This window comes from Zingiber officinale, chromosome 9B, assembly GCF_018446385.1.
Source record: "Zingiber officinale cultivar Zhangliang chromosome 9B, Zo_v1.1, whole genome shotgun sequence".
NCBI classification, from domain to species: domain Eukaryota; kingdom Viridiplantae; phylum Streptophyta; class Magnoliopsida; order Zingiberales; family Zingiberaceae; genus Zingiber; species Zingiber officinale.
In genome coordinates, this window is record NC_056003.1 from 100763801 (window position 1) to 100787607 (window position 23807).

General features: G+C 38.8%; 1 protein-coding gene and 2 long non-coding RNA genes across 6 annotated transcripts; 2 read left to right on the forward strand and 1 right to left on the reverse strand.

The window, feature by feature from the left end:
* The first annotated feature begins 11990 nt into the window (after nucleotides 1–11990).
* Nucleotides 11991–16859, forward strand: LOC122024124. Of its 3 annotated transcripts, none has more exons than XR_006123338.1 (5): nucleotides 11991–14403; nucleotides 14486–15023; nucleotides 15137–15332; nucleotides 15753–15841; nucleotides 16458–16859. It is a non-coding gene; the product is annotated as an uncharacterized LOC122024124 (long non-coding RNA). The 3 variants fall into 3 exon arrangements; XR_006123339.1 differs by having other exon boundaries at nucleotides 15140–15332; XR_006123337.1 differs by having other exon boundaries at nucleotides 14486–15332.
* Nucleotides 16860–17148: 289 nt separating this feature from the next.
* LOC122022468 (protein FAR1-RELATED SEQUENCE 9-like) lies at nucleotides 17149–19762 on the forward strand. Of its 2 annotated transcripts, XM_042580487.1 has the most exons (5): nucleotides 17149–18120; nucleotides 18221–18280; nucleotides 18364–18459; nucleotides 19534–19604; nucleotides 19690–19762. In XM_042580487.1, the coding sequence occupies exons 1-4, from the start codon at nucleotides 17224–17226 to the stop codon at nucleotides 19588–19590; spliced, it is 1110 nt and encodes a 369-aa protein (XP_042436421.1). In that variant the 5' UTR covers nucleotides 17149–17223; the 3' UTR covers nucleotides 19591–19604; nucleotides 19690–19762. The 2 variants fall into 2 exon arrangements, 1 of the variants encoding a protein (XP_042436421.1); XR_006122981.1 differs by having other exon boundaries at nucleotides 18364–19604.
* A 1048-nt stretch (nucleotides 19763–20810) lies between these two features.
* On the reverse strand, nucleotides 20811–23063 carry LOC122024636. The gene is made up of 3 exons (XR_006123483.1): nucleotides 22435–23063; nucleotides 21280–21466; nucleotides 20811–21202 (listed from the first exon to the last, which is right to left on the reverse strand). It is a non-coding gene; the product is annotated as an uncharacterized LOC122024636 (long non-coding RNA).
* Between the last annotated feature and the right edge of the window lie 744 nt (nucleotides 23064–23807).

Consider the following 23807-nt stretch of genomic DNA (forward strand, 5'->3'; position numbering starts at 1 on the left):
TTAATTAATATCTGATACAAACTTAAATCAGTGTCAACATCAAAACAACAGCCAGGTCAGACTGTATCAACATAGTGCACCTCTGATAAACGGACTCTATATTCTAGACCTTGAGAGCCCTATCTATAACGTAAATACCAAGAGGTTCAAGTCAAATGACATGAACCAAACCTACCTTTGGCACTGTCGCTTAGGTCACATAAATGACAAGCGCTTATCCCAACTCCGTAAGGATGGTTTGTTGAACTCATTTGATTTTGAATCATATGAGATATGCAAGTCATGCCTACGAGGCAAGATGACCAAGACTCCCTTTAGTGGGCATAGCGAGAGAGCGACTGATTTGTTAGGACTCATACATAGTGATGTATGTGGCCCTTTCAATGTCACTGCTAGAGGCGGTTATAGGTACTTCATCACATTTACTGATGACTTCAGTAGATATGGTTATGTGTATTTGATGACACATAAATCTGAATCCTTTGAAAAGTTCAAAGAATTCAAGAATGAAGTACAGAACCAGCTTGGCAAGAGTATTAAGGTACTTCGATCAGATCGAGGTGGTGAATACTTAAGCCATGAGTTTCGTGACTACTTAGCTGAGTGTGGGATTTTATCTCAACTCACTCCTCCTGGAACACCACAGTGGAATGGTGTATCCGAAAGGAGGAATCGTACCTTATTAGATATGGTACGATCTATGATGAGTCACACAGATCTTCCGACATATCTATGGGGATATGCTCTAGACACGGCAGCTTTCATTCTCAACCGAGTTCCATCCAAGGCCGTGATAAAGACACCATATAGGATATGGACTGGGAGAGATGCCCAGGTGTCTTTCATGAGGATTTGGGTTGTGAGGCTTACGTTCGACGTCAAGTCTCAGACAAGTTAGGACCCAAATCCAACAAGTGATATTTTATCGAATATCCCAAGGAAACTAAGGGATATTACTTCTACATTCCCAGTCAGCACAAGGTGGTTGTGGCAAAGACTGGGGTCTTTCTAGAAAGGGACTTTGTTTCTAGAAAGACTAGTGGGAGCACGTTCGATCTTGAAGAAGTTCAAGATGTGAACAATAGCACTGATGCCTCGATGGAAATTGAACTGGAACCACAAAGTGTTGTGGATGATGTTGTTCCACAAGGAGTTGAGGAACAACAACCGGTTTAAGTAGACATACCTCTTCGCAGGTCTGATAGGGTACGTCGTCAGCCTGAGAGATACTCATTTCTCTTGTCTGACCATGATGACGTTGTACTCATAGAGGATGAGCCTACCACCTATTAGGAAGCTGTGATGAGACCAGATTCCAAGAAATGGCTAGAGGCCATGAGATCCGAGATGGAATCCATGTACACCAACCAAGTATGGACTTTGGTTGATCCACCTGAAGGGGTAAAACCCATTGGGTGCAAGTGGGTCTTTAAGAGAAAGACTGACATGGATGGACTTATCTATAAGGGTCGCTTGGTAGCTAAAGGTTTCAAGCAGATTCATGGTATTGACTATGATGAAACCTTTTCTCCAGTGGCGATGTTTAAGTCCATTCGGATCATGCTTGCTATTGCAGCCTACCATGACTATGAGATATGGCAGATGGATGTCAAAACCGCATTTCTGAATGGAAACCTACTCGATGATGTGTACATGACACAACCTGAGGGTTTTGTAGATCCACAGCATACTAGCAGAGTATGCAAGCTGCATAGGTCCATTTATGGACTAAAGCAAGCTTCTCGGAGCTGGAATCTTCGATTCGATGATGCGATCAAACAGTTTAGTTTCATCAAGAACGAAGATGAGCCTTGTGTCTACAAAAAGGTTGTAGGGGACATAGTTGTCTTCCTCATATTGTATGTGGATGACATACTGCTCATTGGGAAGGACATCCCTATGCTTCAGTCTGTCAAGACTTGGCTAGGGACTTATTTCTCAATGAAAGACTTAGGTGAAGCATCCCGCATTCTAGGTATACAGATCTATAGAGATAGATCTAAGAGGTTTCTTGGCCTAAGTCAGAGTACATATATTGACAAGGTACTCCTTCGGTTTGCCATGCAGAACTCCAAGAAGGGATTTTTGCCGATATCACATGGTGTGAGTCTTTTGAAGACTCAAGGTCCCTCTTCTAGAGAGGAGAGAGACCGCATGGATCAGATCCCTTATGCCTCAGCTATAGGATCTGTCATGTACGCCATGCTATGTACTCGTCCGGATGTCTCGTATGCTTTGAGCATGACGAGCAGATACCAGTCAGATCCAGGTGAAAGTCACTGGATAGCGGTCAAGAATATTCTTAAGTACTTAAGAATGACTAAAGAATATTTCTTGATATATGGAGGCGATGACGAGCTAGCTGTAAAGGGTTACAGTGATGCCAGCTTCCAGACCGACCAGGATGATTATTGATCGCAGTCAGGGTTAGTGTTTTGCATAAATGGTGGTGCTGAGATCTGGAAGAGTTCGAAGCAGGATACAGTAGTTGATTCTACGACAGAGGCTGAGTATATTGCTGTATCAGAAGCAGCAAAGGAGGCAATTTGGATCTGCAAGTTCATTGCCGAGCCTGGGGTGGTTCCTAGCATTGCTGATCCCATAGATATCTATTGTGACAGCAATAGAGCAATAGCACAGGCTAAGGAACCTCGCTGACACCAGTGGACCAAACACATACTACGACGCTTCCATCTCATTCGAGAGATTATCGATAGAGGAGATGTGAAGATTTGCAGAGTACCTACAGAGGCTAACATCGCAGATCCCTTGACCAAGGCTTTGGCATAGAGGAAGCATGATGGTCACACTAGGTCATTAGGCCTTAGAGCCTATACTGATTGGCACTAGTGCTAGTAGGAGATTGTTAGTTAGAGCCCTAGAGCCAATCATTTGATGATTGTATAGACTCATTGTATCATATTCTTGTATATTAATAAAGGCATTTGTTTGGTTATTATACTTATTTGTATTAGTGCCAAATAGACTAAGTATAATAGCGTCCTTGAGTAGAAGGTTCATACCTATATCAATCGATTAGTTGAATCGATAGTGAGATGATATAGGGAACACTACTCTAAATCATTCCTAGTCGAGTATTAACATTCAGGGACAATGTTAATACAATAAGACTAGCATGTAGGTCAGCTCGATGACTTGATCTCACAAGTCATGGATATAGAGATATCAAGCTGACACATGGGTATGCATTAGAGAATGTATACTGAATGACCCGTCATGAGAAAGTATCATGGATCGTTATATGAGTGTCATATACTTTCTCATGTGGCTATTAGTATGACTATTAGTCCTTTGACCTGAAGTCACCATGGATCCCTACATAAGGAGTTATGTACTTTGGTTTCGTCAAACGTCACCCGTAACAGGGTAGACTATAAAGGCGATTACTGGGTATGTAACAAATTATGCAGAGGGATGTGAGTGATGTAGATGGGATCTATCCCTCCCATATGACGGGAGCGACATCAATATTCTTGATAGAGTTAGACCACGAAGTGCATGGCCATGCCCAAGTGAGTCAACATGAGATGTTGAGCTCATTTGATTGAGTGAGTCTACTTGGAGTTCAAGATTTAGATTGATTAGAGGATGACACGGTCTATGCCTCACATTGATCAATCTAGATGTCTAGGATAGAAGGACAATGTCACATATTGTGAGGAGTCACAATTAATAGTCACAAGGTGATGTTGGATCTCAACATTCTTGTAACTTGGGTAGTAATGATGTGTTGCTAGATACCGCTCATTACTTATGCTCCTAAATGAGTTTAGGGGCATTGCCAACGTTACAAGAACCTATAGGGTCACACACTAAGGACAATTTGATGGAGATTTGGTTCATACGATGAACCAAGAGGATTAGATTCATTTGATGAATCAAATTGGATTAAGAGTAATCCAAATTGGGCTAATTGAGTTAGACTCAAGTTGATTCATGTATTTAATTAGTCTAATTTAGATTATGACTCATTAGATCAATTTAATTTAATGAATTAGATTCATTATATTAAGTTGGCTTGAATCAAATGGTTAGATTAGATCAACCATGAGAGAGATTGAGTCAAGTTTGACTTGACTCTTTACCACATCATGAGTGAGGTGGCAAGATGTGGACCAATAGTGTTGTTCCACATCATCTTGCTTTGCCACCTCATGGAGGTTACAAGCCTCCATTGCATTTAATGTGGGTTGGCCACATTAAATGAGTGGAGGTTACTCATTTGCCACATCATTGTGAGGTGGCAAGATGTGGACCAATGGTAATGGTCCACATCTTCATGATGTGCCACATCATAGGAGTTACACAACACCTCTTAATGACTTCACATTAACTGTGATTAATGTGGAATGGGAGTTACACTCCATGGAGTGGCCGGCCACACAAAAGTGGTGAATGAAATTTGATTTTCATTCAAGGCATTACTTCTTCTTCTTCTTCCTCAAGAGAGCTCTCTCCCTCTCCTCCTCTTGTCGTGACCACACAAGGTGCTAGCACACCTTTTGTGTGTTTTTCTCCATCTACGTGTTCTTGTGGATACTTCTAGAGGAGTATCTATTTTGATACTCTAGAGATCCGGCAATTCCTTGGACGAGCGGGAACGCAAAAGGGCACGCTTCGAAGGTATAACTCTCATCTAGTGTAGATCTAGAGTCTTTGAAACTCATACTCATATTTTCGTTCGGTTTTTCTTTGCACGGATCTACGGCTTTGGGTGATTCGGGGTTTCCGCGACGCGAAAAGCGATTTTCACGGCCCGAAAAACCCAACACACCGGAGATCTACACCACCCGTCGGAGACAGCGGAGAGCGCCACGTCCCCAGCGTCCGTTGACTCAGCGCTCGGACAGGATCAGGTATGTATGCTGCAACTTGCAAAGTTTTTGAAGTTCTTAGTGACCATTCTCCAAATGGAAGAGCTAAGGCTGAAGTTCGGGGGATATATAGAAATATGGCGAGCTTTGAATTTGCGTTCATTTTGCATTTAATGCATAAAATTATGAGAGCAACAAATACTCTTTGTAAAATTCTTCAAAGAAAATCTCAAGATATTTTCGTCGATGCTTGGACCCCCTTTATACAGGGCTCCTGTAGTGTGTGTGCACGCTCCTCAAAGCGGACACGCTGTCCCAAACCTTCCTTGAAGAAACATGTTAATAAAGTGTCTCTGACACTGTACCTTAACGGGCCGAGCATATATCTGAAGTAACAGTGGAAGTTTCCGCCGTACGATCTTCTGCCTGACCATGTCACCCGTCGGCGACACTAACTCCCAAAAGGATGTCGAAGGATATCTTGCAGTGTCTGTTGCTCAGCCGAACGGGATGGCCGTTGGATTAAGAGTTCCCTGTCCCAGTGTCGTCCGTTGCTGGGCCGAGCAAGATGATCGCTCGGCTGGAGTCTTCGTTATATGGCTGATGAATCTACTACTTGGCCGAACGAGATAGGCGCTCAGTTGATACTTCCACTATCTGGTTGCGGCACGTGTACCTTGACCGAGCAGGATAGCTGCTCGGTTGTAGTAGCATTGTGCGTATGTGGTCTGCTCGGCTATGACTCTACTCTGCTAACGTTCTGAGTATCTATGTAAGGTCGAGCAAGGTAGTCGCTCGACATGCTTCCGCAGATTAGAGCTGTCAGACGGGCCAACCCGTGGCGGGGCGGGTCAGCCCGTGGCGGGTCAGCCCGTGGTGGGTCAGCCCGTGGCGGATCAACCATTTGGCGAGGCGGGGCGGGCCTACCCGTCAACATGGCGGGTTGGGAAATTTCCAACCCAACCCAATCCAAGGCGGGTTGCGGATTTGGCGAGCCAATCTACGGGCTCATCAATTTTTTTAAAAAAAAATTAAAAATATTTCATATCTTCAACGTTTTACTTCGGAAGGGTTTCATCAATTAAATGTATCCACAAATATGTATTTTAAATATAAATAGACATAAACAAATACTTATGTTGGATGAAAAGTATTATTTTTATTTCAAAATTATAACAAAGAAAGATAATAAAATGACATAAAACTTAGTTTACATGTGTATTCAACCAACGGGCCAACTTAAGCCCGTCGTGGGCTGATCCGCGCGGGTCGCGGGCCTAGGCCGGTCGGCCCACGGCGGACTTGAGTTGATAAAGTTCTAACCCAACCCACTTAAATTGTTTGGCGGGGCGGGCCAACCCGACGAACTCAACCCAAATTGACGGCTCTACCGCGGATACTTGGCGCACGTTCCTGTCTTGAGCGTCTTAGTTCAGCTGGTGGTTGAAATAGTGATAATGTCGGATCGAGCCTTTCATATCTCGATTGGGAGAATCACTCGTTCGCTCGGCCAGTGATAGTAGGGTATTGACCATCTTAACTTTAACCTCCATTATGACAGACACCTTTCTTAAGATAAATCCCTCCTTATCACCACATCACTCACCTTTGAGGGCGAGAATATACAGGGTGCAGCTACAACTGTCGCTAAATTCGCTTCTCATCCCTTCCAGCAATGCGCTCATGCCATCTCCATCGTCGATTGCCAATCCTCAGGACCTTCTGGTGGTGTTCTTATCTTCATTAGCGGATCCCTCCAGCTCGGTGGCGAGCAACATCCTCGCAAGTTAAGCCAGGCATCTCATTTTTTACCCGCTTGTATATTCTATGGTTTTTATTCCTACCAAAATAAATCAGCATGAACATTGATGTGGATACGGTTTAGGGAAGAGGAGAGATTAGTGGAAAAGTGAAAGGTAATTTGGTAAAAGCATGGGTAGGGTTTTAAGAAGAGGAGACTGTAGCATGCAGGGGGGCGGCGTTTTGGTTTTGGGCTGCTTCTTCGTGGATTTGTGTCGTCGCCACCAGAAAACGTCCTCCCTCTCACGATCCTCGCTGGCGCCGACGCCGACCGCCGGCCTTCGCCTCTGCTCCTCTGCTCCTCATCGTCGACCGCCACCTTTCTTCCTCTCCCTCTTCTCCGTGCAAGGCCAGCCACTGCTTTCTTCTTCCTCTCCTCTCTCGTTGGACACGTCGTCGTTGCCACGAACGAAATGCTGCCTTCGCGACAGCTAGCCACTGCGCCTCCTCTTCCTCGTCTCCTTCTCCTCCTCGCGACACGACCACTGACTCGCCGCCTCTCCATTTCCTTTCACCCTCTTGCCGGAGACGAGCCACCCCTCTTCTCGCTCTCGTGCACGCCGCCGTTGAGGCTTATCGTTGTCGGAACAGAACCCTCCCCTCTTTCCCCGTCCTTACGCAGCAGCCCCACTAGCCGGCAGTCATCGGGCACCGCAGCCTTGCTGCCGGCGCCCCCTTCGACTCGTCACACCTCCACGCGCTGTAGCCTCTCTGACCAGCAGCCCCCGCGCGCCAACAGTCCACGTGCCGCCCGTCCTTACGTCGATTTTATCCCGGCTCCGATTCCGTCTCATTGTGTGCCGACCTTCGTGTCGTTATCTCGTTCTAGCTTCATGTGTTGTGGTGTTTCAGCCTTTGTTCCTTGGTTATTGTTGGGCACCACTGATTTGACCGTATTCCGCTCCTGTTGTTATCTCAGTCTGCGTGCCGATGTCTTCTCCTGGCCTGCGCGCCGATGTCCTATCCTGATCTATGTGTCAATAGTGTAGCCCGGCCTGCGTGCCGAAGTCTTATCCCGGCTTGCGTGCCGAAGTCTTATCCCGACTTACGTGCCAATATCCTATCCGGATACATGTCGATCTTCCAGTGCCGTGCTGCGTTCCGCTTCTCACCGTCAGATCCAACTCTCCATCCCCATCGGGCATCGTCTATTCTTCCGGGTCGCGACAACTCGAGCAGCGTCCCATCCGAGGGCGCCCACTTGGCCAGGGTACGTTCCTCGTTCATATTTCATATGCATTTTCATTATTTTATGGCTTAATCTGTTACTTATATATTCGTTGGATCTGCCTCGAGTATCGGGGTATCGGGGGCCGGGTCAACCCAGTCGCTGGCTGCAGGTAGCGTTGACTATTGGACTTTTGAAGACTTGGTCAACACAGAAGCCATCTCAGCACACCCCCCCTCCGGGACACTGCGACTCGGTCAACATTCTCGCCATCTCACCCGACGGTCCGTCTTACTTAGATTCCGGACAGGATCAAACATCAAGTCAGCTTTCCAAGTTTCCTATCGCTGTCGCATCAAGATTTTTATTTTTTTTTATTTTTAAAGTTCGGAGCGAAGAGCACCCCCTATTTTTTTTTTATTATAACGACATGTCATCCTCGTGAGAGCGCTTTGGGAGCTCAAACCTCAAAGAGCTTCCATCGGAGCTACTTAGCACATCCACAGTCGTGTATATCTGGAAGGAATTCTTTCAATACTCATGTTAAAAATAAAAATCATTTCATTTCTCTCCATTATTAAAAAAAAACTTTTCATCAACTTTTCGTAGGAGTTTCATATTTTTTCCACATATATATTCTTTATTTCTCATTTTTAATAACAAATATAAAAAAAAATTTAAAAATAAAAAACTAATGAAGGAGAGGCTTTGCATTTTTGTGGAGCCGCTCCGTCGCTTAGGAAGGAACCTCCCTCCTACTATAAGAGGGAGGTTCCTCCCTCAAGCCACGTCACCAATGGGAACTACGAAGGAGTTTTCACTAGATATGCTCTTTGGGAATCTTCCATGTAAAATTTATGAAAGGTTTATAAAATTTAAAATGTTGAATAAAAAGTCTTGAACTGTTTTAGAAATGAGGTTTGAGATTTGTAATTTAAGAGCAATAGTGAAAACACAAATATACTCTTTTGTCTCGAATTTGATACAATATACATGAAGTCATGTAACTCATGCTATGGATTGGATCGTAAAAAAACTCATTTAGAACATTAATCATTAGAGATATTTCAATAAAATTTTATATTATTGATGTGACATATTAGGATCATGAAAAAAAACTGATTCATATGGTTGAAGGGTTTTTAGCTTTTTGTTATAGGCCTCACAAATAACGAAAAGAAAGGCTTAGAAGTTGGGTTTAATATTTAGAACCCAACATCTTAGGGGGTGTTTGGTTTAGCAGAATAGGAGTGGGGAATGGGAATGAGAATGAGAATCATTGATTGTCATTGTTAATGTTTGGATTATAGGAATAGGAATACAAATAAGGGAATGAATCCTTGAAATTAGGTAATAACTTATTCCGATGTACCTCCCCTTCAATGAGTCATTACCCTATGTTCATCAATCAAAATATTCTCTTATTCCAAAAATACCCTTGACCTAAAACTAAAATTTTCTCCCTTAATATCAAATATCAAAATATATATATTTGTTTTTTTCTTTCATATCACTTCTCTCTTTATTCTCTCTCATCATATTTTCTCTCTCATCATTTTATCACACACTTTCTCTCTCCTTAATCTCTCCTATCACACTCTCTTTCATCTTTTTTTCTCATTACACTTTCTCTCTCATCATACTTTCTCTCTCCTCAATCTCTTCCTTCTTTTTTTCCTCATCATACTTTCTCTCCCCTCAATCTCTCTTGTCACACTCCCTCCTTTTTTTCCCTCAACACACTTTCTCTCTCATCATACTTTCTCTCTCCTCAATCTCTCCCATCACACTCACTGTTCTTTTTTTTTCTCATCACACTTTTTCTCTCATCATACTTTCTCTCTCACCATACTTTCGCTCTCCTCAATCTCTCTCATCACACACTCTCTCCTTATTTTTTCTCATTACATTTTCTCTCTTCATCCTCTCTCATCATATTTTCTCTCTCATCTTCTCTCATCATGCTCTCTTCTATCACACTTTTTTTTTCTCATTTTCTCTCATTACACTTTCTCTCTCTTTATTCTTTCTCATCACACTTTCTCTCTTATCATACTTTCTCTCTCATCATTCTCTTTCATCATATTTTTTTCTCACATTCATCTTTCTCTCACATCTAATTTTTTCTCTTATTTTCCTTTAAGGGTAAAAAAGGAAATTTTGATTGATTTCGATAGAAAATATGCAACTAACCAAACATTACTTTTAAGAGTGATATCCATGCTCATATCCATTCTCATTCCACAATACAATGATTCTCATTCCGATTCATATTCCTAGGAACGAACCAAATGCCTCCTTAAATTTTAATGATAATTAGGAAAGAGAAAAAATAAAAAAACTAAAAAAAACTTTCATTATAGATGCCCGAGAGCTCCTTTAATTTCACATCAAAAGTAATAACTCCTATATATTTTTCTACTGTAAAATAATCTGTCAATAGTTTTTCCATGAGTCCACTTGAGTTTTTCTTTCCTTTATTTTTTAATATGTTAATATTTTTATTTTTTTAAGAAATACTTAAAAAAATTAATGTTTAATTCGTTGAACCTTTGCTGCTGTTTAACGTGTTGTGTGTGATTTTTTTAATAATAAATATTTAAAAAATAATTTAAAAAATCACTGACGACATAGAGGCAAAAAAAAAAAAAAAAAACGGAGTCGTTTCGTCGTTTGAAGGATGGACCTCTCTCCATGTCCCTCCCTTTGGAGCTCCAACTAGAGGTGCTCTTAGAGTATCCATAATTATGAGTTTTTATTGACGCGATATGAGTGTGGGAGTTGCTCTTGTTTAGAAAAGCGCTCCTTATTTTTATTTTTATTTTTACTTTATTTTTTTATTAAAATGTTTTTTTAATTTTTTTTTATATAAAAAAAGAGATGAGGAATATATATTGGGACTATAAAAGAATCGTTGAGATATATTTTTTTTTAATAATGAAAGGATGTGTGACATTGCACTCAATTTGAAATCAATTAATATTGGTGTTGTATTAATGGGTGATGATGATACAAAAGGAAAGTTCCTCCGTTGAATTGCTCAAACACCCATGAGTGAAGGTTATTTGGGTTTGGGTTTGGGTCGTGTTATAAATGCTGAGGCTGAACCTAGGTAAAATATTGGATTCTAAATCTCAATAAATTGAATCTCTGCGTTAATGATTCTATGATTCAATATGGTCAGCTAAATTAGTTATTGTGCTGATGTGACATAGTAGGAGCGCTTGGAGAGCTCCGTGGATATCTTTAATCCATGGTGAAAAAAAAATAATTTATTTATGCTTAGCGTCTCCGTCAATCATCTCTAACCAATAAATTATAAATTACTATTAATCATTAGGATATATAACTAAGACATACAAATATAGGAGGATTTATCAGCGTGTCTATACACCCTTCGCTAGATCCATCCAGAAGATTATAATTCTTCCTATCTGTTGCAAATAAGTGTCACATAGTTGACTAGTTGACTCAACGTTGTTGTAAATAAGTGTCACTAGTTGAGTGAGTTCACAAATTAGAGTGAATTCTTCCGATGTCACAAGTGTCATATTTGAGCACCACGTATAAGTGCCTGCGCCACGCCATAAGTAAGTCAGCGCGGATCCTCTGGTTCCTCCCTGCCCTGGTCCCTCCCTGGACCACAAAACACATATAAAAAGTTGCTTCACGTGATTTCCACGTGCACAGACCAGGGCAGAAAACGCAGAAACGCAGCGACGGCGCCCTAACCTCACGTCTCGCGACCCGACACCTCCTCCGCCATCCTGAGAGCGGAGCGGAGCGTCCTCTCGCGACCCTCCTGTGACCTCCCTGAGCAGAACCCAGCGAGCCGCCGGCGACGACCCTCTTCTCCTACTCCTCTGAGCCCTCACTCTCTCTCAAACTCCTCAACCTCTGCCGTCGTTAGACCTCCCTGAGCAGAACCCAGCGAGCCGCCGGCGACGACCCTCTTCTCCTACTCCTCAGAGCCCTCGCCCTCTCTCAAACTCCTCAACCTTTGCCGGCCTTAGGGCTTATTTGTGGTACTATTTTATCCTAATCTCAGATAACAAGTTTTGGTATTTCTGCCCCGTTAGCATAAAATTAATCGGTTGAACTATTAAGTATGGGTTGATGAATCTTTGGTTTTGGTATTGAGCTAAAAATATTGACTAATGCAAGCTTGTGGGCAACGTTACCGTTTAAAAAGGGTTTTATTATACCTTTAATGAGGCATTAGCACCAAATTATATAGAATCCAAATTCTGCTAGTTAATAGAAATTAACAAGCTGGGCTAATTATACATTTTTGTAAATGTTACAAACATACATAAAAACTCACTAACGTTCTCAGGTTGTAATGATCTTAGATAATCCAACAAATCATTCTTTTCCTCTCCAACAAACTGTTGCATCTGCAAGGCAGAATTTCTCCTCTTGATATCATGCAGCTCCTATAAGTACAAAAGCACACAGAAAATCATAATCATGGCGATTATGGATCATCGGTTCACGAAAATTTATAATAAGCGTGCATATGAATGTGAAAATTTTTTAGAGAAAATTTTAATTAAAAATTATTATTTTTAGATGCTTCTTAAGCCCCCAAAAAAATAATTTTTAAAAAAATATTTTTTTGCATGATCAAAGTAATTATCATGGAGGGTGAATCTACGAGTTGTCGTCGTTTGAATTTTGAAGGAAATGAAGATAGTTGGGAAGGTGACTTTGATGTTATTAATGAAGGTAAATAAGATTCATATTGGGAATGTATTGAGCTTTAATATATCGAATCTCCCTTTTTAGACAATTTTATTTGTTTTTGTGTTGTTATAGGCTTGAACATTGAAATAGATTTGGATATACCACAAATGGGGTTAGAATTTGAAACAGAAGAAGATGCATATCAATTTTATTTGACATATGCTAAAAAAGTTGGATTTGGCATAAGGAGAGGTAAAATCCACATTGATAAATCGGGTAAATTACTTGATAGGGTTTTTTATTGTTGTGCCCAAGGTAAAAGAGGAAAAGACAAACGAGATCTTTATGTCAAAGTAAGTCGTGATGAAACAAGGTTTGGTTGTGAGGCTAAAATGAAGATTGGTATTCGGAAAAAAACCAAGTTTATTGTGGTGCAATTTGTTAAAGAGCATAATCATTATCTCTCAAGTCCAAACAAAACGCACCTCTATAGAAGTCATAGGAATATATCTTCTTCTGCAGCAATACAGATTCAGATGGCAAGTGATGTGGGAATCCCTCCAAAAGCATCTCATGATCTTATGGTGAGGCAAGTAGGTGGGAGGGAGAATTTAGGATTTATTCCTGAGGATTACAAAAATTACTTGCGATCCAAAAGAACAATAAATATGAGAGTTGGGGATACAGGGGTGTATTGGAGTATTTGCAGAAAATGCAGTTCGAAGATCCTAATTTTTTTATGCTATTCAAGTTGATGAAGATGATTTGATTACTAATATTTTTTGGTCTGATGCCAAGATGAGAGCTGATTATGTTAATTTTGGAGATGTTGTTTGCTTTAACACAACCTACAGAAAGAACAATGAAGGTCGGCCAATTGCGTTGTTTGTAGGTGTTAATCATCATAAACAATCTATACTTTTTGGTGCAGCTTTATTATATGATGAAACCAGTTTAACTTTTGAGTGGTTGTTTGATACATTAACTAGAGCTATGGGTGAGAAAAAACCAACTACCATTCTTACATATCAAGATGCAGCAATGGCAAAAGCGTTAGCTTCCAAATGGCCTGAAACACATCATCGTTTATGCATTTGGCACATTTATCAAAATGCGACCATACATTTGAGTAGAGTTTTTTCTCAGTTTAGAGACTTTGCTAAAGATTTTGCCTCATGTATATACGATTTTGATGAAGAGGAAGATTTTATTTCAGCATGGAACAAGATGTTAGCAAAGTATGTACTTGAAGATAATGATTGGTTGAGGCGCATGTACAACATCAAGAAAAAATGAGCTTTGGTATATGGACGACAAATGTTTTGTGCGGACACTACAAGAAAATTGGGATTTAACAACACTTAAAAGACAACGTTTTTTTAAAAAAACGTTGTCTTTTTTTATTTTACAACGCTTTTAACTAAAAGCGTTGTCTATGTTTTATAATTCTTATTAAAGACAACGTTTTTTCATTTAACCGTTGTTTATTGGTATTTTTATTGGGTTGAAGACAATACTTTTCAAGAAAACGTTGTCTATGATAATATTTTTAGTATATGTTACAACGATTCCCCTCCCTCAAAATTACACGAAAACCTAGCCTCCATAGCTATCTCCACCAAAAGTCCATGAAAAACGCATCTTCGCCAAAACCCTCCTCCGCGCCGCCCTCATTAACCTCCTCTGCCACTCCTTCGGAAGGAGCTCGAACGTTGCTCAGGAGAGCGACTCAGGCACAGCTTCAAGGAATTCATATCCATTTGGAGCGATCGCGAAGAGGACGGTGGGAATGGGATGAAGCTTGAAGCAGATTGCAAGGATAAGACACACTAGATGAGCTCCACCCAACTCTGGAGCCCTAATTCTACCGCCAACAACAAGGTCGACGATGATGGCAAAAGCATTGCGGATTAGGTATGAAAGAAGAATCTTGAGCGGTGTTTTCTTCGATTTGATGTTTTTTTAACAGATAAATAATTTGGTTTTGGTTACAAAGAAATGAAAAACCTGATCTCATGGAGGAGAAGGAGATCGATTGCTCGAAGTCAAAAAGCTACCATTTTGCGGCCGGATTCGTTCTGTTTAAGAGCTCAAAGCAGGTGTCGAAGCCCTCAATGACACCATGTTCTCTTCTATCGCTCCCACCGTTAAGGTGTTGCCTTCCCCATCTCTTCGACGGCCGACGAACACTCTGACAGTGGCTTTGGCGCCAAGCACTCCGACAGTGCCAAACCAGCATCTGACGACGCACACCTTAGCTTGCAATTGCAGCATCCTCCGAGGAAGACGAGGCGGTGTTGGGCGTCAAAACTGCATCGCCGCATGAAGATCACATAATCAAGGAGTATAAATAATGGTTGTCTAGATTCATTTACCTGACCAAGATGGAGCTTGGGAATTTCTTGTCAGAACCACATTCTGTTTGACATACTTGAGGGATTTTGATCCGACTAGATAATTGTGAAGACCCTTTATGACCTAATAGGGATGACAAACTGAGTTCATTTCATTAGGGGATGATCAATCTTATTGAAGTTGGTGCTTTTGGCTTATCTCTGATTCCATTTTATTGCTGAGAATGTATCATTAGAGGATCGCTTTATCCATCTCAATATATCTTTGTATTTTATGGTTCATTCTTTTGCAGTAGACTTTGCACATGCACCATGAAAAAGTTGATGATCTAGAGGCTTCCTTGATTGGGTACGAGGCAAAAGAAACTAGTGGTGAAACTGAAGAAACTATGGTACGTGGAAGCTAAGCAAAGCTTGATTAGGAATTGGCAGATTTCTACAATCACTGTTTATTGTGTCTTTGCTCTTCAAGACATGGCATACTCTGAGGTAGCATGATTTTTATGAATATCTATTTATCTATTCTTTTTAAAGGTTATCATTCTTGTAATACACGGAACACATTGTTCTATTAATAAAAGTATGAAGCATACACATGTAATGATTAATCTGGTTAGAGAAAGAAAACATACTGAGAACACAAAGTATGTTAAGTGGAATATATGGAAAACTTTGACAAATATGCAAAATAATGTTATCATAAATCATGGGACACAATAAATAGCAATTATTTTAGAGTAAAAATAATTAGTTCACATGCCTTTTTCTTTTAGAAAAAAATACTTGCTCTTTAAAATATAATTCTTGCTAATACTAATTGTGATGTGTGATAAATAAGGAGTTAGCATGAGGAAGTTATCATTTATGTTTCTCAAACTATAGTATGATGCAAATACTATAACATTTCAGATTTTCTTTTTATGGGCCGTGAGCAACAAAAGATTTGGTGGTTTGAACTTTTCATCTAAAGACGTTGGTTGAAGTGCTTGCACTCTCAGGTAAATATGTTTGTGCATCTAGAACTCTAGAAGGCATTGTAATATGGTCATAATTGAACTACATATACAGTTAACTGAAAGGCTCCGCATTAGCTGGTATAGTTACATCATATTTCATCAATAACCTAAGTATGCTAACTTGTTATTTTCAATTTAGAACTTACATACCACTTGCTAAAAGTGAGAGTGGTCCATGTAATTATGCTACTGAAAACATTAACTATTGGGTGATAGATAAATTTTATTCAGAGTTAGTGGTGACTAGTTAAAATAAGAATGCTTTCTTCCCATGTATATTCACCACACGATTATTGTGAGTTAAGATATCACTCCTTTGAACAATTAATAAAATCATCCAATTAATTGTATTTTAAAAAAGACACTGCTTTGTCATCAGCAAGGTATTTACTTTCCCTATATTTGCCTTTATGTTTAATTGATAGTTTTATTTCAGTTGAGTCGTTCTTATGCATCAATTTCTTGACTTTTTTAGAATAAGATTTTCTTTGATGATAGAAGTTGAGATTGTGGAAATTTTACATGTTGTTTGCTTATTCCTGTTGCCTTTCATTAGATGTTGAGATTGTGGAAATTTTATATGCAGTACCTTTTTCAGATATTTTGAAGGTGAATGGAGGTATTTAGGAACTCCAGCTAAATAGTTCGGGTATGGATGATTACAGGAGCAGCAACTACATGCTATGTGGTACTGCATCAGAACCTCAGGAGTGTGACTGAGAAGTGCTTCGATGAAGAACTATCAAGAAGATTTTAGGATTTAAGCGAGAACATGGTTAAAGCCAATAAGTAAAGAACATTCAAATCAAGAGGATAAGTAACATCTATCAAAATCCTTTAAGTTCATGTAATAAGATGTAGTCGATAGGAGTAGCTTTGAATGTCTCCTAATTAAAATTTCTTTGTATGCGAGTAATTATGTTTGTTATAGAAGTGTAAGGATAATAATTTGTATATTTATCTTGGTTGTTTATTTAATAATATGTTGTTGATTGAAGTAGATTCATTTTCATTTATCTTTTATTTATCTTTGGTATTAAAAGATAATAGTTTAAAACCCCTTGTCTTTTGTTAAAAAAGACAACGTTTTTTTATGAGTTGTGAAACTGTTGTCTTTGCTAAAAAAGACAATGCTTTTTATGCGTTGTCTTTAAAAAAGACAACGTTTTTTATGCGTTGTCTTTGCAAAAAACAACAACGCTTTTAAAGCGTTGCAAAGGCGTTGTCTTTGCTACAAATGACAACGCTTTTAAAGCGTTGTCTTTAAGCAGACTTTTAACAACAGTGCTTTTAACAACGGTTTTTCAGCTACATAGACAACGCTTTTAAAGCGTTGTCTATCAGCTTTTTTCTTGTAGTGGGATATGACTACAACCCAAAGAAGTGAGAGCATGAATAGTATTGTGAAAAAATATGTCACTTATAAACACAAGTTTTTAGATTTCTTCAATCACGTCCAAAGACTCCTTGATGATCGTCGATATGAGGAATTAAAAGCTGATTTCAGATCAAATACAACTGTTCCATATTTAATGTTTCCAATTGAGATTTTAAAGCATGCTAGTGAAATTTATACTCCTGAGACATACAAGTGTTTTCAACAAGAGTGGTGCCTATCTCATGATTCTAGTATAGAAATTTGTGAGGATGTTGATACATTTATAAAATATAAAGTTACTCCTCACAAAAAGAGAAATCATCATATAGTTACACTTGATAAGAAGTGTGAAAAAATTGAGTGTAGCTGTAAAAAATTTGAATTTGCTAGAATTTTATGTTCTCATATTCTGAAAATATTTACATGGAAAAATATCATGAAGATCCTTAGTGAGTATGTATTGAAAAGGTGGACAAGAAAAGCAAAAATTGGATATTTTGAAGTTAATGATTCAATGACCAATAATACTAGTTTGGATCTAAAATTAATTCAAAACATGCGATACAAAGAGTTGTGTGGGTTGAATGTTCAATTGGTTACCAAGGCAGCGGAAAGGGATGACACTTACAAGTTTGTTAAAGATGCTATGTTGAGCTTATGTAAGATGGTGGATGATAAATTACAAGTTAATGAATCAAATGTCCAACAATCAAATGTGAGCCAAGCATCATGGGAATTTGATTATGGTGAAGGAAACTCTACTGGAGTAAAAGGGATTAAAATGAAGAAAAAAACGATGTCAGGTAAGAGGTTGAAAGGTGGGTTAGAGAAGATTTCAAGGAAAAGAAAAGCAGCGAGGAAAACAAACCAAACTTCAACAATTGTAATGGTTTTTATTCCATAACTTCGCAAATTTTGTTTATTTGGTATTATTTGTTGTTAAATTCGAATAACTTAAATCTTTTTATTTTTTTATAACACAGGGTGTAGATCAAACTATTTCCAGTGTGCCCAGTGTACAATGTGACTCGATTAGTCATCAAGTTAGTATTTGTTTTACTTATGTTAATCTAAGATAATTTATGTTATACCTATCTAAGATTATATTTTATTTTTTTTGTTTTAGCCTATAAATTATGTGCCAACAATTGGTAGCTCTGTTAGTAGTTTCAATATGGCCGAGACTCAATTTCCACCATTATTGACATCACAACTTTCTCAGGTATATATACATCTTAGTAACAAAATATGGTTTACAGATATACTTGGCTTAGTGTATTGTGAAATTAGCAAAATATAGTTTACAGATATTTAATTGGCAATCTTGTTTGGTTTCAATTTTGCTGACTCCCGATCCTATGAAGGAGCTCCGAGTGAAGGTGATTTTATGACAGTGATTGTGATATTGGTGTTGGTTTATTGTATGTGAGCTAAAGGAAATGGTTTGGTAACTAAAATTCAATAGTTCTTCTCTCATGCCCCAAGCACACACATAACTTGGCCATTTATATAATATCTAATATCATAGCAAATTGTAAATTCATTTGTGTGTGCTGTCTCTAACAGTCTACATCTGAAAAAGTTAATCACAATATGCCATGGTCCAAAGTTAATAAACATTACACAGCTGCATGTCATAATGTAGATTTGATGCTAATGCTAAGGCACCGAATAGGATCCTTCCACGGCAACTAAGGTAAAGTATAAAGAAAATAGATACAAGGTACAATTTGAACTTTTCCATTTCTATAATAAATAAATTTGGATTGGATAACTATAAGTACAACAAACACACTCGACATGTTCATTGTGACAAATAAAGTAAATATATCTAGTTATTATGTTAAATGCTGTCTGCTAATACTATGATGACAAACTACCTTGTAGGTGTATATTTTCTTCTGACACCGGGCAGGATAGACCACAACCTTATATGTATCTTATACATGTTTGCCGATTTTGTTTGGTTTCAATTTTACTTGATATAGGATTATATATTTGTACATGTTTGCCGATTTTCTATTCTTTTATTAGATTCTTCTATTGTTTGAGGAACTTGCAGCATCAAGCTTTATTTAAAGTTGATTGATTGTAGTGTATCTTGGAACTTTTATATTATTGTGGTACTACTTGCCAAGTTTATGCTTAGAGTGCTGAGCAACTTAATAGTATTGATCTGATATTTATAATAGTATTTTAGTCTTGCATATTCAACATAAAGTTTTATGGAAGCATAAGATACAAATTGACTCTTATAGTTGGAATTTTAATAGTTAACAGTTGTTTACTGTTATAGGTGCAATTACCATTTGTGCAGTTTGCTGGACCACCTCCTGCGGCCTCCTCCGCTTAGATATCAACGATCTCGTATGTGTCTATATATATTTATATGTATTTATATGTGCACTTAAAATGCTAGTTAATCTATTGATATGATTTCCTTTCTTGACAGGTTCCAAATATTTTGGGAGTCATTTTGACTTTTGTCCAACTAGTCATCATGCTTGTTACTATAGATCCACACCGAAAAAAGAAGACAACGCTGAGATTGAACTACCTGTTAAACATTTTAAGCTTTCACAAATTTTTTGAAAACTCTTACATAACTTTCTAAATTGTTGCATCCCCTCTTGGCAATGGAGAGGCATTTACTTTTTGTTTGAAAACTGTTGTCAGTTTCATTGAAAAATTTTTATTTGATGAACGTTTCAAAGTGGAAGATACAAGTGAGAAAGTTTCTCTTAATTATGGCAAAACAGTCAGTAGTTGCTTGCAAGTTTTAAAAGCAGCTGTTGACAGTTGTTTGAGGAAAAAATACTTGAATTTTGTCGAGAAGAAATCACTGAGAATAAAATTTAGCTTTATCGCTACTGATTTGTATATTACAAGGTGGGTAGGTTATTTCATTTATCTTAGAAGTACAAGCTGCTTAAGTTCAAGGTGAGGAAGTAATGAAGTGATTCACTAAGACTAACACAGACTAGCTGTTGACATTCAATTCTTTTGTCATCTATGCGAAAAGTTCTGTATTTCGAGCATGACCTCGGCTTAAGTTATGATAGATTGATAGAGCTGGCAATGTGAGCCTAAGCAATTTTGATTCTCCTGACTAAATGAATGACATGTAGATGTGTCATGCCCAATCATATCGATGAATATCTAGACAAATAAATGAATCTTTTGGAACAACGGAATCATAAATTGTTGGAAATCTGCAGGTTGCCAAGAACAAAACTTCTTTTGCACTGTTTATAAGAGGCCAATATTTCAGTAAGCCCCTAACAACAGTATCAGCAAGTTTGCAATCCTTCTCGACAAGTTGTGTTATGCAATACGATAACTGCTGATGGTACATTGCAACACACCTTGGCTTGTGAAGTGGAATCAGTGCCCTTACAAGGAACAATTTGTGCTCTTCCTTTAATGGCAAGGCAACCTCCTAACGATTGAGAGGGGCAACCTCCTAACGATTGAGAGGGGCAACCTCCTAACGATTGAGAGGCATGATAATTTAGCTACTAACTGAGCAAGTCTCATTAGTAAGATTACATCAAAATGCATAACAAACTAATATAAAAAGCATAACAGAACTAGTTTATTTTGTATAACAAAACAAGTTACATCATTTAGAGTTACATTAAAATGTCAAGTTACATCACAAAATAAGTTACATCAATCACATCCCCATCATCACAATCCAGGTACATACAACTACAACGATAGCAACTCTAAATTTCCTATTCAATGAATGTATTTCGTCATTGAACTGTATAATTACATGATTGTTGTTCCCATCATCCAGAACATCATTGTATTCAACAGCACCCTTGTAGCTAATACTTTTCTCCAATTCACTAATCTGCAACTTTAATTTTTTGTTATTCCTCTTTAACTCATTAATTAATTGTCTTCCTTCTCTCTGACAGTTCTGGGCCATGCTATAAGAAAAAGCCACATCCCCTTTTCTGAATTTCAAATAAACTTAATCAAAACTCAATAATTAAGAAACTCACATCACCATGTTGGTATAATGAAAACTTACTCTAAAATTTGGACATGAAAAAAATCGCCATCCTGGGTTGGATTCCGTCCATGATGTCTGGAGAATAGCTCGTAACCCACAATAACATAATATGTGGGGAGCTTCACATTGCTCGTCGTTCATGCTTCGTCGAGTGAAAGATGATGCTGATGATGAGCCAGCTGCCATGATTTTTCTTTCGTTTTACCTAAACAACACCAATTTATGAAAAAGACATAAATTTGATTAAAGCGTATAAATTTCGACGGGAAAGCTAACAACAACCCCCAACGTGCATAAATGTCTCTATCCTTTGTTGAAATTACTTAAACTATGTCTAAACTTTGCAAACACATTAATAACATTATTTATTGTACAGTTCTATAAGATGACATCAAAGAAGCTTAGATGAGAATAAACGTGATGCAAAAATAAGCATCACACTATTACAAAAATCAAATTATGCATCCAAAAGACATAATAATGAAAACGCAAGGGAAGATTATTATTTTCTCTTCAAATAATTTGATACCAAAATCTTTTTGAAGTGTGAAATAAAGAAATTGATCCAGCACACTTCTTTTATCTATCCTACAAAACCAAATATTGGAAGAATCCCAAAAATTGATAACGCAATTGCATGTGACTTGAGTTTACAAACAAGCATAAATGGACAGCATTCATCAAGCAATTCATGTACCCACGCAGAAACATGTTGATTCATCCAGCGCAGTGTGAAATAAAGAAATTTGATACCAAAACCAAGAGCTGCATGATATCAAGAGGAGAAATTCTGCCTTGCAGATGCAACAGTTTGTTGGAGAGGAAAAGAATGATTTGTTGGATTATCTAAGATCATTACAACCTGAGAAGGTTAGTGAGTTTTTATGTATGTTTGTAACATTTACAAAAGTGTATAATTAGCCCAGCTTGTTAATTTCTATTAACTAGCAGAATTTGGATTCTATATAATTTGGTGCTAATGCCTCAGTAAAGGTATAATAAAACCCTTTTTAAACTATAACGTTGCCCACAAGCTTGCATTAGTCAATATTGTTAGCTCAATACCAAAACCAAAGATTCATCAACCCATACTTAATAGTTCAACAGATTAATTTAATGCTAACGGAGCAAAAATACCAAAACTTGTTATCTGAGATTAGGATAAAATAGTACCGCAAATAAGCCCTAAGGCCGGCAGAGGTTGAGGAGTTTGAGAGAGGGCTCGGGCTCTGAGGAGTAGGAGAAGAGGGTCGTCGGCGGCGGCTCATTGGGTTCTGCTCAGGGAGGTCACAGGAGGGTCGCGAGAGGACGCGACGCTCCGCTCTCAGGATGCCGGAGGAGGTGTCAGGTCGCGAGACGTGAGGTTAGGGCGCCGTCGCTGCGTTTTTGAATTTTCTGCCCTGGTCTGTGCACGTGGAAATCACGTGAAGCAACTTTTTATATGTGTTTTGTGGTCCAAGGAGGGACCAGGGTAGGGAGGGACCAGAGGATCCGCGCTGAATTCTAAGGAGTAAGAGAAGAGGGTCGTCGCCGGCGGCTCGCTGGGTTCTGCTCAGGGAGGTCTAACGGCGGCTGAGGTTGAGGAGTTTGAGAGAGGGCGAGGGCTCAGAGGAGTAGGAGAAGAGGGTCGTCGCCGGCGGCTCGCTGGGTTCTGCTCATGGAGGTCACAAGAGGGTCGCGAGAGGACGCGATGCTCCGCTCTCAGGATGCTGGAGGAGGTGTCGGGTCGCGAGACGTGAGGTTAGGGTGTCGTCGCTGCGTTTCTGCGTTTTCTGCCCTGGTCTGTGCACGTGGAAATCACGTGAAGCAACTTTTTATATGTGTTTTGTGGTCCAGGGAGGGACCAGGGCAGGGAGGGACCAGAGGATCCGCGCTTTAAGTAAGTGCCGCCGCTGCATTCTTCCGATGTCAGAGCATGATTGAGCATATTATTTTTTTTTGATCCCGCGGGTCATTCGAGTTGGTATGTGGTAGTAGTTGTCACAATGAGGTCTCAGGGTCGACCCTCGGGGTAGCGGGGAAATAAATCCCCTATCCCCGTATTACACCCTGGCTACCACATGCTCGCTCGGATGTTGCGATTTACCTCCCTCGTGGTGGCCTTGGGTCGGGTGCGTCGGGGGCGCTGGGGGCGAGCGATTTCGCCTTTTTACCAGAGCATTTTTTTTTAAATATTTATGATCCTTCATTTTTATAACACTTTTCAAATATTTTACTATTTAAATATCCCAAATCTCATAATAAAATATCTCATCATTTAAATATTTATAGGTCTCATCCATTAAATATCTCACTACTAAATACCCTCAATTTTATAATTAAATATCTCATAAATTAAATATTTAATCAATGTTCCTAAAAAATAAATAAACTTTGATTAACGTTTATTTTATTTTCTAACGTTTATTTTTTATTTACTTTTTTAATGTTACTTTTATTTTTTTTCCCAATGCTTGTTTTTTCAAACGTTGGTTTTTGTTATTATTTTTAACGTTTTTTTAAACGTTTGTTTTTTTTTCAGTTTAATTAAATTAAAAAGAAATGGA

Bases quoted from the DNA above. Each gene is read 5' to 3' on its own strand.
- LOC122022468 (XM_042580487.1), top strand. From the start codon at position 17,224: ATGACTACAACCCAAAGAAGTGAGAGCATGAATAGTATTGTGAAAAAA. The intron at 18,281-18,363 runs GTTAGTATTTGT...TTTTTGTTTTAG, and splicing joins GTGACTCGATTAGTCATCAA to CCTATAAATTATGTGCCAAC. The intron at 18,460-19,533 runs GTATATATACAT...TTACTGTTATAG, and splicing joins TGACATCACAACTTTCTCAG to GTGCAATTACCATTTGTGCA.